This window comes from Sycon ciliatum, chromosome 6 (genome assembly GCF_964019385.1).
Source record: "Sycon ciliatum chromosome 6, ocSycCili1.1, whole genome shotgun sequence".
NCBI lineage: Eukaryota > Metazoa > Porifera > Calcarea > Leucosolenida > Sycettidae > Sycon > Sycon ciliatum.
In genome coordinates, this window is record NC_088648.1 from 29,775,172 (window position 1) to 29,788,561 (window position 13,390).

At 48.7% G+C, this 13,390-nt stretch overlaps 1 protein-coding gene and 1 non-coding gene across 2 annotated transcripts; both read right to left on the bottom strand.

The window, feature by feature from the left end:
• Positions 1-3,563: 3,563 nt before the first annotated feature.
• Trnae-cuc (transfer RNA glutamic acid (anticodon CUC)) lies at positions 3,564-3,635 on the bottom strand. Its single transcript has one exon. It is a non-coding gene; the product is annotated as a tRNA-Glu (tRNA).
• A 2,681-nt stretch (positions 3,636-6,316) lies between these two features.
• On the bottom strand, positions 6,317-13,383 carry LOC135819863 (uncharacterized). Its single transcript, XM_065333147.1, has 6 exons — positions 13,002-13,383; positions 11,831-11,951; positions 10,451-10,873; positions 8,418-8,662; positions 7,581-7,675; positions 6,317-6,421 (listed from the first exon to the last, which is right to left on the bottom strand). The coding sequence occupies exons 3-6, from the start codon at positions 10,815-10,817 to the stop codon at positions 6,355-6,357; spliced, it is 774 nt and encodes a 257-aa protein (XP_065189219.1). The 5' UTR covers positions 10,818-10,873; positions 11,831-11,951; positions 13,002-13,383; the 3' UTR covers positions 6,317-6,354.
• Between the last annotated feature and the right edge of the window lie 7 nt (positions 13,384-13,390).

The window sequence follows — 13,390 nt, forward strand, 5'->3', positions numbered from 1 at the left end:
CAAAGTTTTGGGGATTTCAGGGGGTGTCGGCCGTTGGGGCGTTCAATACCCAATTGAGTCATCTTTCCAAGATTCCTTTTGAGTCTCTCTCCCCTCTCCCGGGAGACCCACGTGACCAGTTTTGGCAGTGAGCAACAAGTACAAGTGCACGAGTGCACGAGTGTACGTGTGTGGGTGTGCGTGCGTGCGTGTGTGGGTGTGTGGGTGAGAGAGAGAGAGAGAGAGAGAGAGAGAGAGAGAGCGAGAGAGAGAGAGAGAGAGAGAGAGAGAGAGAGAGAGAGAGAGAGAGAGAGAGAGAGAGAGAGAGAGCGAGAGAGAGAGAGAGAGAGAGAGAGAGAGAGAGAGAGAGAGAGAGAGAGAGAGAGAGAGAGAGGGAGAGGAGAGAGGGAGAGGGAGAGGGAGAGGGAGAGGGAGAGGGAGAGGGAGAGGGAGAGGGAGAGGGAGAGGAGAGGGAGGGAGAGGGAGAGGGAGAGGGAGAGGGAGAGGGAGAGGGAGAGGGAGAGGGAGAGGGAGAGGGAGAGGGAGAGGGAGAGGGAGAGGGAGAGGGAGAGGGAGAGGGAGAGGGAGAGGGAGAGGGAGAAAGAGAGAATAGGGCCAGGCGAAAGTAAGACAGTAAGAGAAGCCTACCTTCTTATGCACGATAGAACCCAGGCCTTTCTCAACGTCGGGTAAATGGCTGAGCAACGCTTTGGACTGCCTGACACCCAGGGACTTGAAATTGGCACAGAGCTCTTCCACGGCCTCGTGACGAGCCACAATTGCACTATGCACACGAAATGACTAAGATGACAACCATGGAGTCTGGGTATTACACGCCTTGGCATTCGTCTTGTTGAGCACTCTCGGTAGGCTGCTTTAGTGCTGCTCCGCTATCCATCGCTTACTACTTTTCGTAGTTGGAGCACTCTGGCGCTAGAGCAACGAGCTATCCAAATGTCTGTGTTGCCACCTTTGCACCACAGCCAGTAGTTCAGCTTACTGCAAGTGCGTAGCTGTACTGATAAGGCCTAGATGACCGAAACAGCTAGCTGTCTACAGCCATGGGAAGTCCAGCCGAATTTGACAACTGGACTGACTCACGACTGCCATCCCGAGCACACGAGGAGCACGTCGCACCTTCCAGTGTCCAGTGTCAATTCGGCAAGAAGCGTGTGTTCCTCGTTAGAGCAATCAACTTTATGACTGATCACGCCGAAGTCGCAACTTCTAAGTTCGTAATGTACTATATGAGTTACACTATATCACGTTTCTCGTGTCCGGCCAAATGAGATCAAATCGCAAATGATGACACTAGGAGAAGAAGAAAAACCAGTACCTTCTCCTCAGCAGTGGCTTTGCAAGCCACAGACGGAACAGACGGCGTCCAAACGCAGTGCTTGTGTTGACCATGGTCGAAAACAGACTACCACGTTCACTGCCGTCCACCTGCAAACATATATCCGCCCAGTCACACACATACACACACGGACGCACGCATGCACACACACACGCACGCACACACACACACACACACACACACACACACTTACAGAAGGAAAAAAACATGAACACATGTCCATACCCGGAAAGCGCAAACTCAAGAAGCCAACTGCAGAACTTGTCAAACAAGACTTTCAAGTAGCATCAAGCGTGCAGCCAGCCAATACTTACCCCATTGGCAAAGATCTCCAAGCTGCGTAGAGACTGCTCTGTCAACGTCATATGTTGCCTCGTATACTGAACTGAACAAAGTTCCTGTGGAAGAAATGAAGAGAATGAGGGAGAGGGAGAGAGAGAGAGAGAGAGAGAGAGAGAGAGAGAGAGAGAGAGAGAGAGAGAGAGAGAGAGAGAGAGAGAGAGAGAGAGAGAGAGAGAGAGAGAGGAGAGAGAGAGAGAGAGAGAGAGAGAGAGAGAGAGAGGATGCAGACAAACGAACACACATACACACACACACATACACACACACACACACAGAAACAAACACACACACACAGAAACAAACACACACACACAAACACAAACACACACACACAACTCATAGACGCAGGAGGCATCACTGCACCTATTCACAAACAAACGAACCAATCGACGGAAAGGGAGATGACGGACACTGTGAACAACGGACAGGCATACAGGCATACAGGCATACAGGCAGACATCCGCAACCCAAGATGGTGCTAAACTGACCGTGTATCTTTGAGGCAGCCAGCCAGTCTAAACTACTTCAGGTGTCGCAGACATATTCCCAAGCAGACAATGACCGGCTTCGGTAATTCATTCACAAACTCCCAATGCTCTCCTGGATGTGAACAAAACCAAACAATTCCTTTGATTCGTCCTAACCTCTGAAGATGATCATGGCTGGGAGTCGTTCGAAGAATAATCGCATATGTAAAGTATTGGGAACAACGCACACACAACACACACACATGCACACACACACACACACACACACACACACACACACACACACGCACACACACACACACACACACACACACACACACACACACGTGCATGCACACACACGCGCATGCACACACGCACGCAAACACGCACACGCACACACACACACCTTTGACCTTTGACGCCCATCGCCGGAGCGATGATAGCTATGCTACGGCAGAAGCCATAGCAACTTGTGCTGGGATTGCACCATTCAACAGCTTGCAAGGCTGAAGAATTGACCGTCACTATTCAGCCTGGTCTACACCATACAGCTATTTGAAGTGACTTTTTCTGGCCAGTAAATCCCTATTTTTGGTCTTTTTCATTTTTTCCGCACACACATCACACCACATACTCCGGCATGCACCAACACACACACACACGCACGCACGCATGCGCGCGCACGCACGCACGCACACACACACACACACACTGGCCTGTCACTCACCACTATGCTGACGAGCTGAGGGATTGCTGTGTCGATGCTGCCAATGCTGCTGCTGCCGCCCCACTCCATTGGTGGTGGCCTCACCAGTAACAACTCCGTCATTGTTGTCCTCATCATTGCTACTACTCTCTCCATCGCTAAGCTGATCTACTGACGACGAGATGACCGACAGCTGATAGAAGTCTGCAAGGCAGCCATGCGAGGTGCCGTAATCGTTCACCCCGTCGGCACCTCCTCCAGACGAACAAGATCGCCCTGAGACTTCCTGCATGCCAACATATGTACAACGAGAAGATAGCAATACAGTCAGCCCTCACATAACTGCACACATCCGTTTTCCACGAAAATATCCGGATAGGCGAGGGAACCGGATTATCAAACACACATACTGTATGCATGCATCGCATTATGCTGTAAATCGGTAACCAACGATTTCTTCCAGATGGCGAGGGATCCGGATAAAAGAGGGACGGGATAAGCGAGGTCTGACTGTACGTCTAAACAACGAGAATGCCTGCCCGGCATCCAACACATGCACTTCTAAACAACGAGAATGCCTGCCCGGCATCCAACACATAACCGTCTAAACAACGAGAATGCCTGCCCAGCATCCAACACATGCACGGTGTGGGAACATTTCTTTTTTTAGTGATCCTCTAATGCAAAAGAGGATCACTAAAAAGAAATGTTCCCACACCGGGAATCAAACCCGGGCCGCGGCGGTGAGAGCGCCGAATCCTAACCACTAGACCATATGGGAGACACGATAACATGCGGAGACATTCCGAACCTCAAGAGTGCAGAACACCCAGCTAGCTAGTGGTTCAGGAATTACATCACAGATGAGAGAGAGAGAGACAGTAACAAAGGAGTAGTAATATTTCCACTCGCCCAAAAGTGGCTGGAAGACCGAAGTGCCCATAACTTGGGTATCCGGAAAACATGAACATGTATTCCGTATACTATACAGAATGCAAACTTTCGATTGGCACAACTCAACTTCCAGCAGAATCACTCCTTTCGCAAAACAAAATTAGCAGTTTCCACTACTGGGGAGGAAATATCACCAACCGAAGCGGCGAAGGGGGCCCAGGGTTATAGACAAAGGGGGCGCAGCGCCCTCCTACTGTGATTGAGTGCCCCCAGTGAAAAAGTGCCCCCCCCCCCCCCCTACCCAACACTGATTTGTCGATGTTCATGTTTGATCATGCCATTCAACGAAACTACAGTCAACAGCCATTACTAGAGGATTCACAAAGGCACATTTAGTCTGGGGAGAAATCAGGGGTTCGGCCCCGTACGTTGCCTTTTATATGGCAAGACAAATTTGGAAAATGGAAAACTGCGTCACGGGGTAACCGCTTCCCCTGCCCCCCACCCCTACTTATTTTGACCTTGCTAGACCCTGGGGGCGTATTAATACGTATTACCAGTACATGACGTGTATATGTACCTGTTGCTGCAATAAGATGCGATGGCAGCTCTACTCCTTGCACCGAGGTCGGCAGGAATGATGAGCTCGCAGGGGACGATGTGAGCAAGGTGTGTGAGCAGCTGAGTGCGTTGACGCATCGTCTGCAAACACTGAGTAGACAAGATCACCTGTCGCTGGTTGTACGGCCTAGGTGGTGGAGAAGAGAGAGAGAGAGAGAGAGAGAGAGAGAGAGAGAGAGAGAGAGGAGAGAGAGAGAGAGAGAGAGAGAGAGAGAGAGAGAGAGAGAGAGAGAGAGAGAGAGAGAGAGAGAGAGAGAGAGAGAGAGAGAGAGGAGAGAGAGAGAGAGAGAGAGAGAGAGAGAGAGAGAGAGAGAGAGAGAGAGAGAGAGAGAGAGAGAGAGAGAGAGAGAGAGAGAGAGAGAGAGAGAGAGAGAGAGAGAGAGAGAGAGAGAGAGAGAGAGAGAGAGAGAGAGAGAGAGAGAGAGAGAGAGAGAGAGAGAGAGAGAGAGAGAGAGAGAGAGAGAGAGAGAGAGAGAGAGAGAGAGAGAGAGAGAGAGAGAGAGAGAGAGAGAGAGAGAGAGAGAGAGAGAGCGATAGCGAGAGTGAGAGAACAGACAGACAACAAAAACAATAACCACGCATACCAGACAGAGTACAGAAAGGCAAAAAGACATACTAGTAGGCCACACACAAAGGCATAATAGACTCACTGTACACTGTATATAGAAACGACCCTAAACAAAGTAAAAGTGGGGAGGCATCCTAAACAAGTAAACAAAGACTCAACCGCTGCAGTACACGACGGCACTGGAGAAAACTACAACGAGAAACGTAGGAGACCACCCACAACACTACGAGTAGGTACGGCTTATACTCCAGAAAATATGATAGCATTCAAAACATACTTACTACAACTGCCACATGCTCTGCAGAAGCCTCTTGCCGCTGCTGCCGCTGCTGCCGCTGCTGCCGCTGCTGCCGCTGCTGCTGGTGGTCACGGGATGTTGTGGACGCCTCCGCATTTAGATCCTCTCTGGCAGTATCGACAATGAACAACATGAAGCTATCGGTCGTACTCGACCATGCCTCAGCAGCCGTTGCCTGGCCATCAGCAGCTCCGACGCCGAAGCCATCGCCCGCCATGTGACCACCGTCGCCGCCAGCAGCACTGATGACATCATCACCAGCACCGGTGACATCGTGTTCACCGTCGGCACCGCTGTCATGCGAAGCAGCATAGCGGTCTAGCGATGACGACCATGCTGCTGCTCCTGCTGATCGCGGTGACACAGCCTTTGTCGTGTTCTTGTTATACGTTTGACTGTGTAGTGGCGAGTCAAACTGTACTGGGACGATACTGGTCAAGGAGAAGATCTACTAGAAATGGGCAAGGACCATGAAAAAGTCAACGAACAAACAAGCAACGTGGAGACAGTAATTCAATCAAGGCTATGATTGTCACGAGAAACGTTTACGGTTGCTTTACATTGGACTTTCTTGTGTTTCGTGATGAGTCACTAATGACGGCACACCTCATCTTACTTATAACATTGTGGGATAACCGTCCGTCTACTTTTCTCTGCCCTCCGCCAACTTAGACATGCCATCCTATAAATGAAGCTGCAGGAAGCCTCACCACTGCTGCTCCTTTATTTCCATCCTTTGTTTTGTCTCCAAGATAACTCCACATGAATACATGTACGCTGTTAAAGGTTTGAAGTATTAGTTGGTCATGCATGGCTCAAGATAAGAGTAGTGTTCTGCTGGTAGAACAGTACATGGACGCCAGTGCAAACAAACTGTGTCCCGATATTCATGAACCCAGGATGAGGAAGGGCACAGCATACACGACGGGGTAGTAGTGTGACCGGACCCGGAGACTGGGGGGGGGGGGGGCAGGACAAGAAGGATATCTTCACCGATAAGTGTTGCTCGCGTGTACAGCTCGCTCAAACTCCTCTCAAACGGCGCACCCTTCTTGTCACTGAGTGCCTTGTGTGCTGCACTCTCCACCTGCCGCACTACACCCACCTTGTAACCTGCCATTACCAGCCTGAACAAGACAGGCATACAAACACACATACACACACCTTGTAACCTGCCATTACCAGCCTGAACAAGATAGGCATACAAACACACATACACACACACACACACACACACACACACACACACACGCGCGCATGCGCACACTCGCACACACACGCACACAGTTCAATATGTTTGCGAGAACTGTGGCGATATGCTCAGTGAGAAGGCAGATACTGCATGTGCCCGTGGTGAAGTAAATCTAGTGTTTAAACCGAACACGGATTCTTCGAACGAATAATCTATCGAATAATTTCGCCCTCCATCGAACGAATAATCTATATTCTATCATACACATGATGGCATTTTTCAACACTTTTTCAGCACTTTTTAAGTAGTTTAAAAAAATTTTTTTGCTGATTATCGGATTTTGTTATGTGGAGGTGCAAAACCATACAGCTCTGCATAGGGTCTTGGTCGAAAGTGGTCAAAGACCGAAAATCACATTCACTGCATCCATGTTTCCCTCGTATGGAAAGAACAGAAGTATTACTAGATACCGATAGGAGATTAAAACTTGGAGGAGAAGAGTTTGAGAAGAAATACTACGAGCAGATCTACGCAGTGCAAATATCAGTAGGGTCGGCACTGAGCATAGGTTTTTTTTCTTTTTCTTTTTTTTTTTCGATTTCTGATAATTCCTACGACTATTCAATCACCCCACGAATATTCTAAATTATTTGATTATTCCATTATTCGTTTCAACACTAGTAAATACAGCTAAAGAAACACAAACATGCGCGCACGGTTATTGACACCAGGGGACCGGCGCAAGCAGTTTTAGATTGATCCGACCATACCCTAGTCTTTCATACAGATTGTGTATGATATGGAGGGTAGTCACATGACTTTCATACAGTTTGTGACTTTGTGTATGATATGGAGGGTAGTCACATGACTTTCATACAGTTTGTGTATGATATGGAGGGTAGTCACATGACTTTCATACAGTTTGTGTATGATATGGAGGGTATACACATGACTTTCATACAGTTTGTGTATGATATGGAGGGTATACACATGACCTCCTCAGCAGTAGACATGTAGGTGGGCAAAACGTTGGTCCGGCCATGGCCTGACCAAAACGCTGGTCCAGCCATGGCCTGGCCAACCGGACCGGTTCCGCCAGGCCTACACGCCAAAGACGACGAGAGACAAGCGAGCACAGCAGTTCTAACCGTACCTACGCACGTGAACAAGCAGTCGCTGCATGGGTATGCTGGCGTTCATGAAGTTGTGCATCGGGTGGCAGAAGATGTTGAGAACACGAGCTGCAACCTGCACGGTGATAACAGGAGATGTCACAGACAGGAGGGAGGATGGGTGAAACTTGACACAAACACACAAGCTTGCAAACAGTGCAGCGGACAAATAACGTTACCATATGCACAAACAGTCGGACAAACACAGAGAGAGACACACACACACACAGACAGACAGACGGATGAAAAATAGAATGGTAGATAGACAAGCCACGCAACCTGTTGTAGAGGGATCACAACGCGGCCAGCCAGCCGGCCAGCCAGACGGACAAGGACAACTACCGGTAAACATACCACACAGAGTTGGGACTGGATTCCCACGAACTATCATACCAATTGACAAGCCGATCTTTTCCAGTGAAACTGCAGCAGCTAAATATACACCCTCTAGGTGAGAAGGCAACATTGCACCCAAACCAGCAGAATAGTAATAAGACAACAACTTCTAAGACAGAAAAAATCTAAGCATTAATATCGGGCGAAACGTTCCCCGGCCCTCATAGCCGCGACTGCCTGGTTGCTTCTTGGCTCTCTTATCTCATCTCTCTTTCTCTATGTCTCTCTCTCTCTATGTCTCTCTCTCTCTATGTCTCTCTCTCTCTATGTCTGTCTCTCTCTCTCTCTCTCTGCCTCCCTGTCCATTTGTCTCTCTGTCTGTCCATCTGTCTCAGTCTGTCCATATGTCTCTGTCTGTTTCTTCATCTCTTACTGTAGCACATGCTCACACACGTAGAAACGCTCGCCGAAGAGCACCCTACCTCGGCATCCTCGCCAAAGAAGCGGAACTTGTACCCGCACTCGACCATGAGCAGTACGCCGGGGTTTGCGTCGCGTATCGCCATGTACTGCTTCTCAAGCGGTGTGTACGGCGAACCCTTAGCACAGCTGCTGGACGATGGCGAAGAGGTCAGCCGTGATGATACCGAGGACAGAGACAATAGCGTCCTTGAAGACACCGACGTGGAAACGTGACTGGCGGGGGACGAAAATGCGGCAATGGAAGCTGCCAACAGAAAAACAAAAACAAAAAAACAGGAGAGATGAGTATGCATAAGAGAAACTAACAGTGTGCATAGAAAGAAACTAGCAACCACAATTTGTTATGCATTGTGTTATCGTAAACTGAGAGAAACATTCAACAATAAGCCCATTGCACATTGCCAAATATGGAAGGTATAAGATGAGTAATGCATGTAAGACTCAAGAGTACACTGGGATCAGCAATGCACCGGTGCACTGTTCAACACCCGTACATAATCATTGGGATCAGCAATGCACCGGTGCACTGTTCAACACCCGTACACAATCAACCCCAGGCACAGGTGACTGTGTGGGGTGTTGCTGGTGCAAATTACGTCATTGCGCAATGGGCTTATTACACATTCTTCCTTGAAGACCAGAGTGAAGTTCCCTGCATACAAGCACATTCAAGAGCGGAAAAGCCAAGCACAAAGGAATTTGCTTTTTGGTCAGGTTTTACATAATCTGGCCAGGTTTCTAAATTAATCCGTGTGCGCGTGACAGAACACAGCCCAATGTTCTAGTACACGATGCACTGAGTTGTAACTCCTGAATCCTAAGCTAGGAGATTGGGAATTGGGTGCATGCATACAGTACCGCCGGGCACCGAAGACCGACCAGGCTAGAATTTCACCAAGCACAGCATACCAATGTATACACGGTGACTCAACAGTGCATAGACTGTAATACATGAAAATAAGAACAGTCTAGGCTAGGAGGATGACCTCCTCCCAGTTCTTTGGCCATAGACTGTACTGTACACACACACACACAACACACACACACACACACAACACACACACACAACACACACACACGAAAAACTTAGCATCACACCTCAGACCTCACACATGCCCATCGCGGAAGCGATGATAGCGAACAGCTATGTTAGACATAGCAACTTGTGCTGGGATTACACCATTCAACAGCTTGCAAGGCTGATGAATTGACCGCCACTATTTTTAGCCTGGTATCCACCACACAGCTGTTTGAAGTGACTTTTCTTGGCCAGTGAATCCCTATTTTTCATTTTTCCATTTTTTTCTACACACACCACACCACATACTCCGGCACACACTGGCTGTTGGTAACCATGGTAACCACCCAGGAGAATGAAAGAAAAGTCAGGAAGAGTCCGAGAAAGAGAAGAAAGACGTGTGCCACCATAATCGTCGGGAATTGAACCCGCAATCTCTCGATTGGAAATCGACTGCACATACCACTGCACGATATGGGACACACACACACAACACACACACACACACACAACACACACACGCAAAACTTAGCATCACACCTCAGACCTCACACATGCCCATCGCGGAAGCGATGATAGCGAACAGCTATGTTAGACATAGCAACTTGTGCTGGGATTACACCATTCAACAGCTTGCAAGGCTGATGAATTGACCGCCACTAACTTTAGCCTGGTATCCACCACACAGCTGTTTGAAGTGACTTTTTCTGGCCAGTGAATCCCTATTTTTCATTTTCCATTTTTTCTACACACACCACACCACATACTCCAGCACACACTGGCTGTAGGTAACCATGGTAACCACCCAGGAGAATGAAAGAAAAGTCAGGAAGAGTCCGAGAAAGAGAAGAAAGACGTGTGCCACCATAATCATCGGGAATTGAACCCACAATCTCTCGATTGGAAATCGACTGCACATACCACTGCACCATATGGGACACACACACACACACACACACACACACACACACACACACACGTGACACACACGCTTGACACGCGTATCGCTCCTACCTTTGATATCCGACGTTGACGACGACGACGGTGCAGATGAAGCTGGCCGTCGCACACGCTTGGCCGGAGGAGAAGCCACTGGCTGCGGTCGACTTCGCTGCGTGGTCGAGCTCATCAACACCAGGTCTTCATCATCATCACCACCAGTACAGGTACAGGTAAGAGTCGTAGCAGCAGCAGCAGCAGCAGCAGCACGGGTAGGGCTCTCCACTACATCATCAGCTCTGCCGTCACTCACGCCAGCCTCCAGCGAACCAGATAGCCGTAGGCTGGAGCCTTTAGCACATGCGGCCTGCTGGCAAGCACGGCTGTAACTGGAGCTGGAGGATGCTGAGGTGGTGGACGATGCGCCGCTTTGCAATGGCATGCGCTGCTGGAATCGCTGCAGGCGAGTCAGCGTGGCGGGTGCAAGCTCTGCAGATGCTAAATGACGAGTGCATGCGCGTGGACATGAGCATTCAAGTAAACATACGCACGCGTGCACACATACACACACACACACACACACACACACACACACACACACACACACACACACACACACACACACGCACGCAGAAGGTAAGTACATTTTTCAGCTACTATACTGTATCTTGTAGCACATGTAGATGCATGTGCTACAAGATACAGCAAGATACACGCTACGCGCATGCTACAATATACAGCCAATCCCCAACCAACCTTCTGAACAATATCTCAACATTAGAGAGGTTCCGCACTACGTTAGTGGGCAGGAAAAAACCGTGAAATCGCGAGTTTGCACTCCACTTACGGAAAATTGTCTACGTAGAGTACGTAGATAGGGCTGTGATAACGTAGCTGGTCCGTAAGTGGATTGGGGCACAAACTTATGACTCCCTCCCCAGGTCGATCTGGTCGTACACTGCTGCGTTCGGAGTTGCCAAGGGCAGCTACGTGATTTGAAAACTCTGTATGGCGGAACACAGATGCGCATGCAGTTTACGTAAGACTTTCCGTAGATCGACTACGTTTTTTACTAACGTAATTACGTTACGTGTAACCTCTTTAATGTCTGAACAATGTGCGTCTCAAAGACAAACGCTATACTCCTGTAGTTAGTAAAAAAAATTGTGTCCATTCCCGAAGGGAACTCACGACGGCCGCTAACAGCCGGTAAACCCAAGCTGTAGTTAGTACTGCTGTCTATAGATGCAGGTAAATGCATGTACATGACTGTATACATGTGTCAACAAACAATGGATCACTCGTAGTGTGTTGCTACTCTGAGTTTCATGCACTGTGTGCAATCATCAGGCAAACAATATTCAAGAAACCCCAAGAATTTGGATGTTGAGCACTTTTTCTGCAGCTGCAGCTGCATAGTCTAACTGACTGTATACATGTATATACTTCCTATACCTGCAACAGGATGACTGCCATTGCTGCTGTTGTCATGACTACCACCATCATCATACACTACATATACTTGAACAGCTGATGTTTTTGCTGCTGCTGTTGTCGCCACCGGTGTTGACGGAGGCTGTCGAGAAAGAGGAAGGGTTGCATTCCCACGTGCGTACACACACACACACACACACACACACACACACACACACATACACACACACACACACACACACACACACACATCATGACATGGACATGTACACAACGCACAAGCACGTGTTTCCTCTACGGCTTTCTGTTGCACATCTGCTGACATGCACAACCAGTGCAGTTAGTTTAGGAGTTACATACTCATCTGAGCCAGAGCACGCCTGAGCGCGACCTTATTCACTCGGCCAAATCGAAGCATGGATTTAGGCTGCGTTTACACGACAACGCTGGGGGTGAAACGCAAGAAAATCCTTTCGGATGCATGGTTCATTTACACGGTACGAAGAGCAAAAAGTAAAAGTTGTACACCAAAACGGAAGAAAACCAAAACGCTGGCCAAGGTGGAAGAATTTGAAAACGGAAAAGTTCTGCCGGATAAATTTGGGTGTGTAAATAGTCGAAACGGTATGCTGGCCTCGTTTTCCGGCACGTGTGTTTCGTTTTCGGCCGTTTACACGGATCCGACAATCCAAAAAATTGTTTTTATAATTTTCATCATGTGACGAGTGTTGTTTTGTGGCCTGTTCTCAATTATTGCTTGAGTGTGATTGGTGCTTCCACGACAACACTTGGCACATGACGAACTTTTGCGGATCCTTTGCTCCCGTCACGTCCCGTGTAGACGCGCGAAAACGATACAAACGGAGACCACCTCGGATCAGCTTTGATCGTGTAAACGCACGAAAACGAAAAAAGAAATGCGGGACTGAAAACGGAAAACTGGCCGTGCACGCAGTACAGCCTTAGTTGTACAAACTGTACTGCATTGGTATATTTCTGTTCGAATTCACGAAAATTATTATGCTTGATTTTCCCGGAATCATTTTCAGTCACGAAAACGACATGAACGCTACAGGATGTACACCATTTGCCCACGAGCAAGTCTCTACTCATCACAGAGGAACGGTCGAGAAGCATACAGTACTGCTAGCTGGGCTTCACAACGTCCCAATCCCGTCTGGATGCCGCTCACCTTCACGTTGAAGAATTTGGAGAGCGCGCTAGCGTGGCCTGTTGCTGTCCGCCTTTCTCCGGGGTCTGCTTTGAAGAGCTGGTCGTGGTCTTTCCGCCATGTGATGAGGCACCAGGTGACTTTCTGGAGTTCCAAGGCCGTTTGGACGACTTCATGGTATTATCCAATTACTGTCTAGTACCAAGAGTGTGTTTATGGACTCTTGATACATGTAGTATTTATCAGGGAGTAGTATTGTACTACTCCCTGGTATTTATCTGGGAGAAATATCCACCCGCTGAGCCTAGCCTTCCTTGATTTGGTTTGAATGAAACAAACAAACTGAAAGATGGGTTTACAATTTTCGCTTTTCGCGGGGTGCGATCGGATCCGGCGCCTCATTGGCGTCG